Raw genomic sequence first — 18,333 nt, forward strand, 5'->3', positions numbered from 1 at the left:
TGAAAAAAATTGCTGCATTTGTGTTAAAGCTGCTGTTGAGAATTATTTTTCATTGCTGCTAAAATCATTACTTAAAAATGGATCCTTGGATAGTGCGTGTTTTATATAAAGTTTTAAAAAACCCAGAGAAACCTAGATAAAACAAATGTGATTCATTTGCAACAGCAGTGTTGCAGCAACTAGAAATGTAATGGTCGTTTAAATAAGGATACAGTCTGGGTTTGGTGCTTCAACTTTTTCTCATTAGAGTTCTAAGTGACTGCTCTGCTTCTCACATTTCAGAAGCTGGATGCTTCAGTACAGAAAACTCTAGATACCACATTTTTGTTTTAATCAATATTTTTGTATTTTGAATATTGTTGCTTGAATATATGTATAAGGAAGTATGAGAATGAGCAATTATCAAACTAAAATAAGAATTATTTTCTCTTAATTTTTGTCAAATCTTGTTGTGTTAAGTGATTTTTAGACTGTTCTGCCCCATCTTTCTGACTGGTCACGTGTTGTAAGGTTCGTATGTACAAAACGACATCTGACAAGAGAAAATAACTGCAGTTTTGACTTTTTAAAGCACTAAGAGGAAATAGGTCTCTTTTTTACACATTTCCTACAGTTTGGCATCTCATAGAAACATGTGTTTTTGACTGAAAATGTCTAGATGTCATTATTTTGTGAGACCAGCTTGAATATTGTAAGTCTGATCAAGGACAGTGTTGGAAGTGATGATGCTATGGATGTTTGTTTTCTCTTTCTGTGCTCAGAGCACATCTTGCTTTGCTTCACTTGGAACAAAATGGTTTGACTGTGTTCGTGACACCACTGAGAAAATTGCATCTCCTTAAATATGACTTGAATATTTGCCTCTGGTTCAGTTAGAAACATTTCAAAAACCCCAAAAGTGGCAGTACTGAAATAATAATTTTTATATTTCAGTCCTTGCTTTAGTCTTTTTTATGGGATATGCTGTAGGTGTACCAGCAGAGTTGGACGTGTCTTAAACAATTTGGTTTTGATACTTAATGACTGTGAATTGTAAGATAAAAATTTTGCTGCTTGAATGGAAGAGTTAACTCTTCTTAATGTTGGCTTCTTATGTTTGCAATTGTTTGAACATTTTCCAATAATAATTCAGAAATATATTGGATTTTTTTAATGGTGACTTTTTTTGAGAGAGAGGAAATTAAAGCCTTTCTATTGAAATGAAAGCCTTTCTTTTGTGCTGCATCTTTTTTAATCTGTAACAGGTTGTATTTTTGTTTTGTAGTTTAAATATTAATGTTGGCACCTGAATAATTTGAGATGGCACTACTTTCTTTTATATTCAGGAATGGATCCAGCAGAACAACATTTTATCAATTGTATTAAGGGATAGTCTTCATCAACCTCAATATGTAGAAAAACTTGAGAAAATTCTCCGGTTTGTCATCAAAGAGAAAGCTCTCACTTTGCAGGATCTTGACAACATTTGGGCTGCACAGGTAAATAATTCAGCTGCTTGTCTGCTGCTGCACAGGAGGCATCTCCTTGTATGTCGTGTTGAGAAGAGAACCTGGGCTGCTTCTGCTCTGTGTTAGACAAAGCTGAAGAAAATTTAAGGTGAAATGGTGTTTGTTTTTGGGGTCTTGGAGCTTAAAATTGTCATTTCAAATGTCGCCAGGGGTGTCTCCAGGGGTCAAATGACCCCTGGAAGGGGTCAGGCACACATGTATGTAAAGCCTTAGGGAACAGTTCAGAACGTGGTGCAGAGGTGATCCTTTTTAAGTATTAACGAACCTCCAACATTGAGCAGAGACATGATACACGATAGCTTAGTATTTTAAAATGCATGGAGAAATATATGTTGCTAATCTCTGAGTTCCAGGCAGTTGTGTAAGTTTTTCCTGGGCAGAGTGTGACTAGTAAGGCTTAGAATAATGACTGTTCTAGAAGTTATTTACCTGCAAGTTCTTTTCCTTGTGTTGCAATAATGATTTTTGAAAAGTTACAAATTTTGCAAAATTGATTTTATTACTTACCCAACTGGGGAGGTGGATTTCCCTAGCTGTGGTCTGCATCATTTTAATACACAGGCAGCTGGAGAGACAAAATCATTGAGAATTGCCGACTATACAGAAAATTTTTAAAAATAGGATTGAAAAATAAATTATGAGTAGTGAAACTTTGATTATACAAAAAAGTCTTCAGGCCAGTCCTTCAAGTGTGGGGAGGCTAACTCTGGTTTCCCAGGAAGGGAGGGAGGGCTGTACTGATTTGAGCAGGGACAGAGTTACATTTCTCCATTGCAGCTTCTGTACGAACTATGTTATCTCAGCTCTGAGTTTTCTCACTTTCACTCTTGTCACTCTCTTCCCCCATGGCACTGTGGAGTGGAGAGTTAAGTGAGCAGCTCTGTGGTGCTCATTTGCCAACTGGGTTATACCCTGACAAAGGCCAATACAAGTCTGGTTATTTTGATAACACAGTTTACATGTGTTCATGCTGTTTTGAGAGTATAACAGTTTGGCTTAAGTGGACTTATTTTCATGTTACATTTATAACACAGGTGACGTAGGGGAGATCTCTGGTGTTGCAAGTAATTTCATCATGCCTAGGCTTCAGTTCCAGCATGGCAGTAACTGCACAGGCTGAAACTCAATACAGTCTTTTCTTATTATCCCAAAGTCCTGTTAAGAAACAAAGTCCATCATGTAGCAGAGCAATACACAGATTACTTGAATTAAAGTCTGGGATCATACTCTTAGTTTTCAGCTTGCAGTCTATAGATCTTTCCAGACTCCAAGACAATTGTGGGGGGAAAAAAAACAAAATCCACAAAACTTTGAGAGGTTGCTTTGCTGTTAGTAGGCCTCTTTTACCTGTTTTAGAGCCTCACTTTTAATAAGAGGAGAAAAAAATCTGAAATTTGGGAAAAAAAATCTTCCAAGCAATTACCTTGCTCCTAGTGCTTGGAAATAGGACGTGTATAAGCTAGTGTAAGTCAAACTTTCTGCCCTTCCAAGAAAATGTGAATACATTGTGCAACCCTTGAAAAATGGGGATTGTCCACCTTACCAGTTGGAAAAAAATTGGGAGCAAATAGGAGTAATTTCAGAAGGAATGTTCCATGCCCTTAAACACCCAGCTTGCTCTGCTCACTTCTTATGCTTTCAAGTAGGTGGCTGCTGCAGGGCTCTGGCTGTGTTTTTGCCCTGTACTTTTTTTGTGTGAATGTAACTCTTACTCAGGTGGATGGTTTCACTGTGGCTTTAGCCACGGGATTATAATGGACTAAAAAATACGAATACTAAAATTTGCTAATACAGAGTGATTTTCACCTACTTCACTACTCCCTGTGTATAGTAGTTTTTAGAAGTTCTTATTTAATGACTGCTCCTGAGAGCAGCTGGGGCATGAAATTCAGTAGTGAGGAGTTGATTTACTCTGTAGCTTTATATAACAAGCTATTTTAGCTTGGCCTCAGTGCAGCAGTGAGGAGGTTTTGCTTTCAGGCTCAAGAACTTGTGTTGCTGCCTGGCTTTAGAGGGTGAGCCTGCACCTGAGACTCTTTAAGTATTACTAAAAGTAAGGCAATTATGCTGCTTTTGCCTTTCAAAGGCAACCTAAGTTTTAATTTTATTGAAGTGTTTTCATGTCTTACAAAGCCAGTGCTCACAATATAGGAGTGTATTTGGTTAAAGGAAAGTTGTAGTGTTGTAAGTTTCTAAATGCAAGCATTAAGTTGCAGGGGAAGATCAAGCTGTACAGAATACAGACTGGCAGAGGTTGAGGTCTCCTGACTTATGTTCTGGAGTATTTAACTGGAAGTTAACAGGCATTTCCCTGTTCCTGTGCAGCAAACTGTCAGGTTACACACCAGGTTCCTTACCTCCTCCCACTGTCTGGTTTTGCACCTCCCAAATCAAGGTTGCTACCTGCTTTATTCTTGCTCCCCCCAGGAGCTGGCCATATTTCTGTATTATTTCTGCCTTGCATGTTCTCAGTTCTTCTTTCTATCAGGAAATGGTCTGGTAAGAGGAAAAAAATTACATTATGTTTTCCAAAGTCAAGTGGAATTATGGGTTTGGTAATTCCCCCTCTTGTAATCTGACCCATAATGTGAAAACAAACATTACTACTTAAAATTACTTCTTTTGAAACAAAAATTTATGACACCTTATAAAGAATTTAAGACACAGCATGTAACAAAGCTGTTAGTCTGGGTTTGGTTTTTAGTTTTGGTTTTAAATTACTGATGAAAGCTTTTAGCAGGAATTGAATTTCAAAAGTGCTTATACATGTATTTTTAATAGTGTACAAGATTAATTACATCAGAATGTGTATTTTAGGTATTTGTTTTGCATTTTTTATTTCTCACAACAAAAATTTCTACAGTAAATCAGCTATTGATTCTCATAGTCCATATTTGTTGCTTTTGACTGCAGATGTAAAGTACAGGATGTGTTTTCCAATCTGGGCAGAGAATTTTCTTCATGCTTGGAGTTAAATGGAACTAGCTTTTTGTGCCCTCATTGTCTTCCTCCTTAAATGCTGAAATTGTGATGTACACCACACTCTTAGTTAAAACTGTGTCTAGTATAAAACTCAGCATCTTGTCCTTAGTTGTCTCATTGCTGGATTTGTAAGTTTAAAAGCTGCTGGACTTCAAAACATTGTCTGGTAACAAGTTGTTTGTAATAGAAGGCTTTACTTGTCTGTGAATCCACTTACACAAAGGAGGTACTTCAGCCTGAGAAACTGAAATACTAAAGATTGGTTTACACCTTAAAATTCCTCAATGAAATTCAGAAGTGGATTTTGAGTAATTTATTATAAAAAAATCCCCAAACCAAAAAAACCCTCACAAAACAACATAAAAATACCAGTTTGTACATTAAAATACCCTTTTAGATTTTACTGTCCTCTGTCCCAGTTTGATTTTGTAGCAGGAAACAAAAAAAAAAAATTTTTTGATGCTGCAGTATTTGTGGTCTAAATAAATACTTGTGTGCACACATACAAAGCACACTTAAATACTTACACTTAAAAGGGAAATCTAAATATTGTGAATTCCCAGTGAAGTATTCAGTTTACTGTGCTGCTCCCACAGCATCAGCTTTTCTTGCTGGCCATCTCTAATAGTCTTCCTTATAAAAATCCTGTAGAATGTCTTGCTGCTTGACTTAATATGAATTATTGGTGGATTCTTTTTTTTTTTTCTTCCTGACAGGCAGGAAAACATGAAGCCATTGTAAAAAATGTACATGATCTCCTTGCAAAATTAGCTTGGGATTTCTCTCCTGAACAGCTTGATCACCTGTTTGATTGTTTTAAGGTAATTTTGTGTTTTGACTGTATTCAGGAAATGGGTTGTGAGGCTGTGTGTAAATTTGTGGCTTTTTCACTGTCTTTCTTTCTCCTTTTAGATTTGCTCAGTTTCTGTGTGTTAAAAGACTTCTTAATGTGTATCAACAGTCTGTAATATTTAATTCTAGAAAGGCTGTTCTTTAATGAGCACTCCTTGTGAGATTTTCTGTTTACTTCCTGACTAAAACAAAGGCCTCTTATTTTTGTTTAGTAGACAGTTTTGTTTTCTGGTTTGAGCACTTCAGGATAATGCAGGTCTGTGAAGCCTGTAGTATTAAAGTTACATTTAGCAATCCTAGGAATATAGAATTTTCCAAATAAAATAAGTTGTTTGTCTTATATACCTTTTTGCATTTGTTCCAAGTTAAGAAGTGTTGGTGATGTAGTAAATTATGTTTTTCTCCTGGCATTAGAGTAGGTTTTGTCAGGTTTACTGGGCAGTGCTACTTTTGATCTTTAAGTAGAGGAGATCAAGGACTTCCGTTCCCTGCTCCCCCAACTTCCTCTTTATCATGTAATAACTTTTCTCTGTTTAGCTTACATACAAAATGAAACAGTCTCAGGAAGATAAAGTTGAATGTTTATAAACACACAGTGATTTGTTTGAAATGACAAAACAACTTGTTTCTGAAAGTTTATGTTATTCACTGGCTTTTATTTGCCGCTTCCAGTAGTGCTGCTCTCTGGCTTGTTTTACAGTTTCACTTTCAGGACATGATCTGCTGTACCTCTTGAAAATGCAAGCCAGCTTTGTAGACTCTGTTTTCTCTTTTTAAATAAATGCATTATGCTCATATTTTGGCTTACATGCAATTTATGGTTTGTTTAGTGTGGTCCTGTACTTTGGTGAATGTGAGTCTAATGTTCTGTAGTTCAGATAGTTAACCCAGTGGTCAGAGATGCTGTATGTAAACTGTTGTGTCTGACCTTGAGATGGATATAAAGTGATGGCATGTTGAAAACTTATTCAGGAGAAGGTTAATGTAATGCAGGGGCCATGTGTTTCAGTCTGATTCAGAGGCATGAGTGATACTAAAGTTTTACTTATGTAGTGGTTATAAGTTATTTAAGAAATCTTTTAAGTGTAAGCACTGGAGTTTTGTGAAAGCATTTAAAAGAAACAGCTGAGTCCACTCTGATTGTTGGTGCAATTGTCAATGGTAATGTTAGCTTCTACAAACACATCTGTGATCTTTGAATAAAGAGGCATCTCTTTTTAAGCTTCAAGGTGAATATGCTGTAGTTGTAAATATAATACTGAAGAGAAGAGCTCTTCAGTTGTGTCTGGCTTATGTATTGCTCTAATTTGCTATTTATTATTAATGACAGGAATTAATGTGAAAATTCTTTATGTAGTTGCATCACTTTATTGTTACATTGTTTGTTAACAGTGCAGGTTATGTGTGGAATTTTTAAAAAAAGACTTTTATAATATTTTTTTAAAATACTGTCTTAGGCAAGTTGGACAAATGCAAGCAAGAAACAGCGTGAGAAACTGCTGGAGTTAATTCGTCGCCTTGCAGAGGATGACAAGGATGGTGTGATGGCACACAAAGTGCTGAACCTTTTGTGGAATTTGGCTCACAGTGATGATGTGCCAGTTGATATCATGGACCAAGCTCTTAGTGCCCATATAAAAATCTTAGATTACAGCTGTTCACAGGTGAGTAAACCAGTGTGAAGTCAGTCTCTGAGTTTCCTTCCGTGATCCACAAAAAATTCAAGCTATTTGGTGATTTAACAAAAGTGTTACTTACATAAATTTGTGTGATTCTGTCAACGTCCTAGTACTTTTAAAATTTTGCAGGACATATTTTAATCAACACCATTGGTGCTTTAATGGGAGAGAGAGAGTGCAATACATCAGTTTGCCTATCTTGTTGCAGTTGGTGATGTACTGTAATTAGCACACTGGAAGAATTGGAAAAGAACCCTATCAAAATAAATAGGGAGAAAGGAAAAGCAACCCCCTCCCCACCCCCTTTGCTTTTCCTCAAACCTCTTACTAATTTATTTCAGTTGGTTTTGTTGAGTTTTTTTTGTGCCACTAAGTCCTTATCTGTCCTGTATGTTAGAAAGGACGTAGCAAGATTCTTTTCATACTATTATACACTCTCCTTTCCTACCCAAACTTCTGTGAAAGTCTGTCAGAGTAGTAATTAATTATGGTTTGAAATGAATCCATTATTCATCTTGTTAAGAAACAGTTTCTCATTGTTTCTTGATATTTTATGACAGTGAGTAGAAATAAATGGAAGAAGAAAGGAAATTACTTGAACACTTGTTAAATAAATAGTGCTTGAGTGCAGGGAGTTTGTAACACACTGGTAGCTTCTGCCAGCATGTAGTGCTGCTCAGATACCTCTATTATGCTTTCATTCTTCAAAACTCAGGTGATCCAGTATTTGACTTAGTGTTCCATCTCAGAAACAAAGAAGGGGAATTGGGATAGTTTTGCAATATGCTTGATTTTGATTATAAACTGCTGTTCTTTAAGGATCGAGATACACAAAAGATCCAGTGGATAGATCGTTTTATAGAAGAGCTTCGCACAAATGACAAATGGGTCATTCCTGCACTGAAACAAATTAGAGAAATTTGCAGTTTGTTTGGTGAAGCACCACAGAACTTGAGGTAAGAATGGGATTCAGATAAAATTTTCTTTATTAAAAGTTGGATGGGTTGGAATTTAATTTAATTTTTTTTGTTTTGCAAGAGGTCTGGAAGGTCTAGGTAAAACCATAACTTGTGTTGGAAGATGGTCTTGAGTTTGTTCTAGTGTGTATAAATAGTGTCTAAAAAGTCATACACCTAAGTTTAGTAAGAGAGCATTAACTGCTTCTTCATACATGTTTTTAATAATTTTTATGGTAATCTAGTGGAAAATCTAAGTTCTTTTTCAGTTATTCATGGCGTTCCCTGCCTAACAATGGAATTGGCTTACAAAGCATAAATGTGTTTTACATGCCTATGTGGCTGTATGCACACACATACATACACAAACATAGCCACTCATCCTTGTTCTTTAATGGTAAATTCTTTCAGGTCATCTAGTTCCAATGCTTAAAATCAAAGGTAGCTTTGTGGTCTGGGTAAAATTCTCTACTGATTTTCTCTCTTGAATGGAATAGATTAGAAATGTGTGGAATTTGTTTTATTGGGGTGAGGGGGTTTGTTTGTTCGTTTTGTCGGGGGTTCATTTGATGTTTGTTTCTGAAAGGAAGAAATAATGAGAAGCCATTATCAGTTTGGACTTGTTAAAGTATGCATGATTCTTTTAGTTATTTTTAATGTCTTCTCAGTAAGAAAGACTGAGCCCCTAAGAGTATACGTATTCACATCAGAATTTTTACATACTCCTGAAAAACATTGTTGGCTTATCAGTGCTGCACAATTGCTTTGTTTTAATTCTTGTAAGCAGATAAAGTATTCAAGACAATGTTGCTATTACAGTCAGCTCACAAGAAGGATCAAATCAGGGAAAGTTGAGGAAAATAAGCTGCAGTTTGCACAACACTATCTTCTTACTGATAGCATTTTCAGAAGCTGTGGTAATGTTGCATTCCTGGCTTCTGGAGTTTTCTTTATTCATTTACTTTGCAGCATACTTCTCAAATATTCAGTATATTTTAATTCCTTACAGTTTTTCATTGATGATTGTTTGAGGTTTATCCAAAAAAGTCACAGTTACCTGTCAATTAGCAGAAAAGTCTGTTTTCTCTGGAATCCTTAACCTTTTTCATGCTGTAAGATCCAGGCAAACCAAGGTTATTCAAGTTGAATGCTTTAAGCACAGTGCCTTAACAAAGATGCTTTGCTTTAAGTAATTAATTACTGAAGCACTTCAAGTATTCAAGGCACTGGCTTAGGTTTCTGCTCCAAAGTAATCTTGGGGGGAATGAAACTTCTTTTAATTGTGGAAGTATAGGTTTCCTGCATGGTCTGTGTACAGTTAAATGGTTTGAATGTCTCTCCTCTTTTTTTTTTTTTTCAATCTGACCATATCTTCCTCAGATTTCAGGGCAGTCTGCATTGAAGTATATAATAGCATCTTATTTTTATGCTGAATTTGAAAAACAAATATGGTAGTAAAATGAACTTGGAATTGAAAGTTTAAATTAAGAAACTTAAAAACCCTTTGTTAGCACGATACTGTTGAGGGAGTTGTCTTAGTCAGGTGGTATTACTGCCCAGGTGGCTGGAAGTGTGCTGAATGAAAACATAGTTTTGAAATAATCGGTGACTTTCCAGTCCTCTGAGTTTTCTCATAACTTAATATTGATAGAGTTTGGAAACTGTAGTGCATACAATACCTCTTCCTATCAGCTTCCCTTATTTGACTTAAAACTCTTAACATCCTTCTAGAATTTGGAGTGAAAATAAGTCCAAACAGGTGTTTGTGACAACTGCCTCAAAAACATGTCACAGAGCACATATTCTTTATGCTACTCTTTTGAGGTGGGTCAGCTGACTGGCACTGGCAGTGGAAAGTTCAGTCCAGATAAGGAAGTGCTACTGTTCTTGGCAAAAATCTGTATAAATTACCTTATGCCATTGGCACTGTAGAAATTCTTTTGAGGGGGAGGTTTTAATTGTTGCTAGTTATTCATGCAGTTGAACAAAGTGATGAATTTGGTTATACAATTGCTGTGGCAAAATTTAGCTCCCTGATCACAAAGAAATGCTACATGTGTCAGGAAGTTCAGCTGAACCACAATTGCAACAGAAAATAATATTTATGTAAGTGCAAGGACTCTTCCAGGTGCAAAGATGCTTATTAATACTTAGGAATAGTCACCTTTATTACTCATAATATTGACCTTTAGTTTACAGATAATCATCATAATTCTCTCTGTGTTGGGTGGTAGAGCTTCCTGTAGACCAATATCAAATGCTAAAGTTTGACCTGTATCTATCTGAGCAGTAGAATACCAGTCTCTTAAATTACTTGTCCAGGAGAATTAACTGAACACTGAGAGTTGAGTGGTTTCATAGTGCTTTAGGGCAACAATGATGCTTCAAGTCACTTTTTACCCTAAGCAGTGGAGTTTGTGGGGATCGGTCGCTGCAATTTGGATTTTTTATCTGAATAATCTGCACTCTTTTAGTGGTACATAGCATTTGTTCAGTTGGCACAACTGTCATCTTCAAAAGCTGAGTTACAAATGTAGTATTATATTGGGTGAGTTATATGTGCAGATAAATAATTCTTTTTAATCCATTTAAATTAAGTTGTTTGGAATTTTGTCTTTGCCAGTTTACCAGTGTTTTTCTAACAAATAAACATTCTAATGTCCTTTTTCATAATCCAAAATACTTTGTCATCCCTTTCAAAATGGTTTGTTTTGGTTTTTTTATACATTGGCTTTTGGTATCCATTTAGTGTAACACAATGAAGATATGAGTTTTACTGTTAACTTCAAATTTTCAAGCTCCTCAGTTATTGCACATTATTGAGTGTCTAGTAACTAATGTGTAATAATATTAAAGGTCAAACGATTGTGTCCCAGGGACAATGTCATATTAGTCTAACCTTAGATGCATAAGGAAAATTTTAATTGCATGTAGACTTTGTCTTAATGCTAGAAAACATTCTCGAAGCTCTTGTCAAATCAGTTTTTTTTCCTGTGCCTAAAGACAATCATTTTGCCTTTGAGTCCATCCTAGCAGTGGATCAAAATAATATTGGAGGTATTGCTCACAATCACTCACAGCTCTTAACTCTAGTTATTTCAGTTATTCAGCTTTTCACAGTAATTGCTAACCAAGCAATGGTTAGCAATGACTTTGAAACTCTTAAAACTCACAGCTCATAACTCTAGTTATTTCAATTATTCAGGTTTTCAAAGTCATTGCTAACCAAGATGGATCTGTGTACAAATGTACTCTTTGTGCATGTGGCTGAGAAAGGAGAGAAATAAAAAATATCTAACACAGAACATTGTAGTCTTCTGCTGATAAAGCTTTGGGTTTGCTGTACTGTGTGAGACTGATACAAACACATATTATGAATATAAGTACACACTCTAATATCTTTGATTCCACAAAACATCCCATCTTGGTTCTGTTTATTCCTTTAGTTGTTTGATCATATGTATTTCCCAAATAATCAGTGTTCTTATTTTCTGTTACCCTTTGTGAATGCAGTTCTCTCTCTGGAGGTAACATCTTGGGCAACCACTAAAATAGGCATCCAGTCTTTTGCTGGATTTGCTGCTGCTTTATTCTCAGTAAGGAGGTTGGTGGAGATGGAATGAAACATAATTAGAACGTTTCTTAAAGTGAAAACAGAGAGTGTTTTGAATCTATGAAGTCCTGTATGTTTTCTTTTTTTGTGCTTCCATCCATTTTGTTTTCTGTCTGATAAATGTCTGGGTATTTGAGCGTTTTCAAACTATTTTAGAAAATTCTGCATGTTATGAAATTTAATCCTCTGAAAACCACAGTGCTTAGCAGCCCAAAGTCTGTTGGATGCAGATAACAAAATTACTGGTGTGTTGGTGGCTTCTGTCTTTTAAACCCAGATGGACACTGATCTTTGGCCAATGAATCAATTTATCTGTGCTGTTACATCTACAGTGAAATGTGGTTATCAGCTGCAAAGATCACTGTCAGCTGATGCTGGAACTGGGATTTCTTGCCTTCCCCACTGTTCTCTAAAGGTGTGGAAGTACTATGGAGTGCTGTAGGCCATGTCGTATGGATACCCTCTTTCCCAGGAAGAATGAGAATTCCTACCTGTAATCCACTCAGCTAATTCTGAAGTCTGCTTGTTTAAGTGTTGAAAGAAAGGAGAACAGGTTGGAAATCAAATCTTTGTTTCTTTAGGGCAGGCTACGGGATCAGCTGAGTGGCTGTGAGGGATGCTGCTCTTCCCCCTGACACCCACTTGTTTTCTTTTTTTTCTCTCTTCACTGTAGAAGAGCAGTTCTGGTTTATGCAGCCAAGATCACTGCTCTATCTACAGCTACAGCAGTTGAGACACTTGGAGAGTGTTCTGCAGAGGTGATGAGTCTCCAGGCTCTAGGATTTGTTAGTGTCTGTGGCATGTGGGTCTTGGACACAAGCTCTCTGTAGTTTGCTTTTGTCATCTAAGTATTTCTAGTTTAAGAGAAGCATTTTGGTCAGGTCTTGATAATACACTTAAATTACAACATAATTATTTATTTAGGGTATTTCTTTTCTTAAACTTTTCTGGGGGCTTTTAGGTTATATGCTCTGTGTAACAGGTTTTTTTTTTGCTTGTATCAACATTTTTCCACATACTTATTTTTCAGAAAAAAATCAATACTATTTTTAGGGTTTTTTTAAGTATAGAAATAATTGGTGTAGTTATTGGCTAATGTAGTTTGGCTATGATGTTTTAATGTTAAATATAGAAAAGACTATCAGATGGCTGTGGGAGAAACCAGGGTTATGCATATTGTAGTTATACTGTAGTGGAGGGTCTCTACTGTGCATTTCGGGCAGGTGTTTATTTATCTTCTTGTCTTGCTGCAGATATTCTCCCTCCAGCACACTCAGCTGCTCCCATTGCTCTGATATTTTCCATACATATTGTAACCATATAATCCTCATAAATTAGCTGCTTTAGTAACTCCTAAGAACTGTTGATATGTCAGAAGATAGAAAAATATTGTCAGAAACTTAATCTTTGTTCTGTTTGAGATATTGCAGGAAAATTTGGATCTTGCATCAAAGATGTGTCTCTTAAATTGATTTTTGAACTATTTGGTGCAAAGCTTCTTTCTCTTCCTCTAACACTTGTATTTTAATTTCAGTCAAACTCAGCGAAGTCCCCACGTGTTTTACCGACATGACTTAATCAATCAACTTCAGCACAATCACGCCCTCGTTACACTGGTTGCAGAAAACCTCTCTGCCTATATGGAAAGTATGAGGCAGTATGCTAAAGGTGAGTCTTAACATCAAAGTTGCTTCATGGAGTATAGGAGAACTCCAGTTGAAAATGGAGTTAAAAGTAAATTCCCATAATAAAATAACTATTAAGTTTATTTGTTTAATTTACAAGCATCTGTGGAGTTAATAGCCTTTGTGGTGACTGGATAAGAAAAGCTTAAAATACAAATTTTTTTCTTTTTTATAATTGAAAATGTGTGTTTTACAGCAGAATATGAGAAAGTGGCAGCCATTGTTTGTGTGTGGATTGATTAAAAATCATCTTACTCTACTTAGGCTAGGGTAGTTTTTTGGTGGAAGATTCTAGTAGTAAACTTCTAGTTTTGAATTTTGGAGGCTCCTTTGACAAGTTTTTTAATCGCCCTAATTTGCAGCCAATATTTGGAATTTGTCAGGGAGAAGGACTTCAAACCACAGAGATACCATTTCTTTTTCCCTTCTAACTCCCATGTCTGTTCAGGCTCTCTCACCGTGTTTGTTATTAGCAGCACTTGAGCAGCACATTGTGTTAGTGTTTTTGTATTTTAGGCTATATCTAGCTCTTCCCTGATGCATTTACCCTCTTACTCTGGATTAACTTTAACTGCTGAGGTAGAAACATGGAAGTGAAGGAGAATGGTGGACCAGGAAACTCTGGTACACTGGACCACAGTTCTTTAAATATAAAATTATGCCAACAGAAGTGAAAGGAGGAGATTTACATTCCTCCTTCCCCACCACTGACTTTACTGGCTGGAACCAAGGACTGTTCTACCCTGGCCTCATAACAGCCTGGCAGCCTTTCTGTTGCATCTCAGAAATAACACAGTATGTTCTGAAGGGATTCAATGTAGGTCATTCAGAGAGGACAGGATATTTGCACATTGGAAAGCTTGTAGCTACCAGTGCACAGGAAAGTGGCCTTTGTGGAATTAATGTGTTTTTGAGTATTAAGTTTATTTATTTATTTATTTGTGTGTGGGAGGGTATATTTTTATATGTATTTAATATAAGAGATATCCAAAATACATACTTGTGGACTTGTGTAAATAATGGTGTTCTGTGAACACCATTAGTCACTTCAGCGAGGTGTAGGCCAGTGAGAATAACATTTAGTTAAATCTACATACTGCAACTGTATTTCTCTATTCAGGAATACATGGAGGGGTTTACCCTAATTTAAGTACCTTAACTAATTAGAGCATTGCACAGTGTTAAAATAATACTAAATTTTTTTATCTGTTTTCAGTATTAGCGTAGGAACTATTTTTAATTTATCTTATTTTTTAATTCTCAAGCCAAAAGGTCATTTTTGAAAATATTGTTTACATATCAAATTGTTGAGGGCAGAAGAATTAGGCTGATGACTTGCATTATTCTTTTCCTTTCCCAAAAACCCACATTGCCCTGCCCCTCCCCAGCTGTAGTGACTCAGTTAAGCAGTGATACAAACATCTTCAATGCAATAGGAATTACAAGTGTGTAAAAGGTTTAAATTTAATCTAATTACAAAGCAATTAAAATCTCCTTCTTGAGATGAAGCTGCTGCAGAACTTCTCATTTGGATCGGAGTACAAAAGCAGAAGAATAATAGTGTGGGTTTTTTTATTAGGTACTTATTATTAAGGGCAACTAGGAGATCTTCCTCATGTTCCAGATACTGTGCTCAGACTGTAATCCACAGCTCCTATGCAAAAACTCTTTAATTTTCAGTTTTATATACTAAATAGAGCAGAACATAGAATGCTGTGATGTTTGTCTTCCATGCCTTCATGGAGGGGGAGAAAATATGCCAGGGGGCTATATAAATGAAAGGGAATAAAGGAAAAGGGAAGAAAGAAGATTATGCATGTGAAGACATAAAGAAGTGGAAGCTGTAGAATTAATCTTGGCTGGAGAAGGTGAATGAGACAGAGGGGGAAAATTCAAGGCAAAGATACAAACAGCACAGGTCAAACAAATGCCAGAGAAATTAAAAATCCAGTTGTTGACAGATATTCTTGGCACTTAACACTGCAATAACTATGTAATTTGGATATTTTAAAATTAATTTTGAATTTGCCATATGTTTGTTTTCCTTGAAGTCTTCCCTAGTTGTGTTTGGTGATGGAAAACAGTGTTTCTAGTCTTCTGGTATTCACTAATGCATAGCGTTTTCTGAGATACTCCCCTTTAATGTTTGCCTTTTTAGGGTTAAAGAGAAGCCTAATCTATATTTCTGAATTTTTTCCATGCTCTCTGGTTTTCCCGTCTCTTTAACTCATCCTTTCCTTCAGCGCTGCAAAGTCCTCCTTGAGATGAGACAACTGCTCTTGGATTTTGTAGTCCTGAAGGAGGTCACAGTTTCATCTTTTCAAAAATTTATCAAAGATCTTTTGAAAATTTCAGTTCTCCTTTATTTCTCTTTTTCTGCAGTAATAAAAAATCCAAAGTGTTAATGAAGTGGTTTTGTAGAAACTGTACCAAGTAATCTCCTGTGTGTGTTTATCACTAATTATAGTTAAATTTTCAACCAGTTGTTTTTTGCTCCAGTGTGTTAAAGGAATTTTTAAGATTACACTTTGACTTGCTGTGGGATGTACAGAGTAAAAAATAAATCTGGAAGATTTAGAAAGAATGTGATACAGAAAATATTTAGGAAAGTGGAATTTTTTTGTAGTTCAGAGTTTTTCAGAATTCTGAAGTATGTCCACACACTGCCTGCAGCTGGCTGGATTTGACTTCTCCTGTCATTGCCACTATTGATGTTGTGTCTGTGAATTAAACTTTAGTCAGGAAGAAAAAGCCCAGGTAGTTCCCACAGTGAAAATAAACAAACACCTCCACCTCCCCCTCAACAAATGAAAATCAAACAAAAAACCCACCCTCAACACCCAACACTTCAAGTAATTTATTTTAATTTCTCTGCAAAACGCTTACCTACCCTGATTTTTTTCTGCTGGAGACACAGTATATTTTATGGGTTTTCTGCTTCTAATTATTAAATAATTTCTGTTTACAAATTTTTATATTATTTATTCAGATTTTTTTTCACATTTCTCCTTTTTCCAATATGCTCATTTATGATTATTTCATGAAAGTTATGATTTAATTTTTAAGGATTTCTGATGAACATAATGTCTTCAGTTTTGCAGACATTAGTTAACTACTGGTCTTCTGTTTCCCCTGTCATTCAGTATTTAAGGTAGTGTACCTTTTACACTTGGATATAGAGAGGAGTATTTATGACAATTATTTTTCTCTTTATTTTGAAGCACTGATGTACTTCTTTTTACCCCCTGCCTGATGTAATAGGAGATACTGATTTTCAGCAAGTATGAAGATAAATTTTAGTATTAGTCTTGATGTTGTCATGAGATGGTCTACCATGGCTGTGTCACCTTAGTTAAAGGCAATCTGTACATCATTGCAAATAAAAAATAAAGCACTGATTAGTTTATAATGGAGCTGTCATAATGAATGTATCATGATGAAATACTGCTAGTACAGATGAAGGTAATGCAAGTACAGATCTAGATTGTATCTTTTTAATTTAAAAAATATAGACAACAGCCAACCACCAAACAAAACCACACCAAAACCATGTTCCTGTGAACAAAATTGCTGTTAAGAAAATATTATGATGAACTTTGACAAAATGCAGGTAAAAACTTGACTTCATGCCCTACTTTCGAAAGATGACTTCTGTTTCAAGCTTGTCAGTATTACAGGCATTTGGGGTTTATGTTTGGAAACTTGCAGTAAATAAAGTGGTCTTATACTTTCTTCCTCTGAGTGATGGTGTGTGCATAGCTATGTATAAAGGTGGTAAAGAAATGGAGTCATGATTTCGTCTGGAGAGGAAAAAGCCTAAAAAACAGAAAAATGAAATTTTGGAAATATGCTGTGTAACAAAACTAAAGCATCCTCAGAAAAAAAAACACTGGATAATTGAGTTATATGCTTGGTATACTTCTTTTTTCAACTGACTTCTGACGTCAAACTGACTACTTGAAAATAGGAAAAATTTATTTGAATAAATAGAGTGCAAGGTCTTAATTGTTCTGTAGCACTTTCATTATTCTGAACAATGAACACATAATTGTTGACTTGATTGTAAGACCTCAGGAGTCTTTGCCTGTGTTTAGCATAGGAAGAAGCATTAACTAGTAGCTGACTGCTGAAAACTCTTTTCATATGCCTCACTGAAAATGTACTGGGCTTGGATTATATTCAGCGTAACAAGTCTTCAAACACTTCCTGTCTTCTGGAGCCAGCATCACTTTTCTGAGTGTGTTGTGTAATTAATAAAATGTTTTATTTGCAGAGCATGGTGAGTATGATCCTCAGACTGTGAGACCAGGAAGCCGATACAGTCACGTGCAGGAAGTACAGGAGCGACTGAACTTCTTACGGTGAGTTTTAACCTGAACATTTGTTTGACTTCTTAAAGAATATTTTGACTGCTTTTTGAAGAAAAATGCTTTGCATTTCTCTCTCTTCTATAGCTTTAATTTGTTTTGTCAACTTCTTTCAAAACTCAGATGCAAAAATACATTGAATGTTTTTGGTTTAGTTTGGTTTTTTTCCCTGGAGAGCTTTTATTCTGCTGTTGGATATATGAAATAAATTTTATTAGACTATTTGGAATCCAAGGCTCTAATTCTGCACTAAGATTTGTATTTTTTCCTGTCTGTGTGCAGAACCTTACTGACTTAAATATAGTGTGTGGTGGATACAGTTACATTCCTATTGGGGTAACTTAGTTTAAAATTTAAAATATTCCAAGTAGGGGTATGGCCTTGTGCCCTTACTTGTATCACACTAGAATTAAATCCATGATCATAAACCGACACATATTTTCCTCAGTCAGTGATGATGTCTTGGCAGCAACTGAGCCCCAGAAAGAAAAGGCAATAAAAAATTATTTGGATTATTTTAGCCAGCTCCTGTTGGAGTAAAATAAGAAAACAAAAGATCTCTGCTCATCACAGAGCTGCAGAATGCTGATGCTTTTTAGGCTGAGTCTCTCTCAGCTTTTTCCTACTTGGTTTTAACCTTGTTTTAAATGAGTAAAAATACTTGAACAGCTATGTTTGGATTATTTTTTCC

The 18,333-nt window shown here is 35.8% G+C and overlaps 1 protein-coding gene across 2 annotated transcripts in view; it reads left to right on the forward strand.

The window, feature by feature from the left end:
* The window catches only part of USP9X (ubiquitin specific peptidase 9 X-linked), a 97,091-nt gene that overhangs the window by 35,286 nt on the left and 43,472 nt on the right, over positions 1-18,333 (forward strand). For both annotated transcript variants that reach the window (XM_059839989.1, XM_059839990.1), the window contains exons 10-15: positions 1,326-1,478; positions 5,207-5,311; positions 6,800-7,006; positions 7,841-7,977; positions 13,125-13,258; positions 17,549-17,636. In XM_059839989.1, the coding sequence (XP_059695972.1) occupies positions 1,326-1,478; positions 5,207-5,311; positions 6,800-7,006; positions 7,841-7,977; positions 13,125-13,258; positions 17,549-17,636 (824 nt within the window). The remainder of the gene's footprint in view (positions 1-1,325; positions 1,479-5,206; positions 5,312-6,799; positions 7,007-7,840; positions 7,978-13,124; positions 13,259-17,548; positions 17,637-18,333) is intronic.

This window comes from Haemorhous mexicanus, chromosome 2 (genome assembly GCF_027477595.1).
Source record: "Haemorhous mexicanus isolate bHaeMex1 chromosome 2, bHaeMex1.pri, whole genome shotgun sequence".
NCBI lineage: Eukaryota > Metazoa > Chordata > Aves > Passeriformes > Fringillidae > Haemorhous > Haemorhous mexicanus.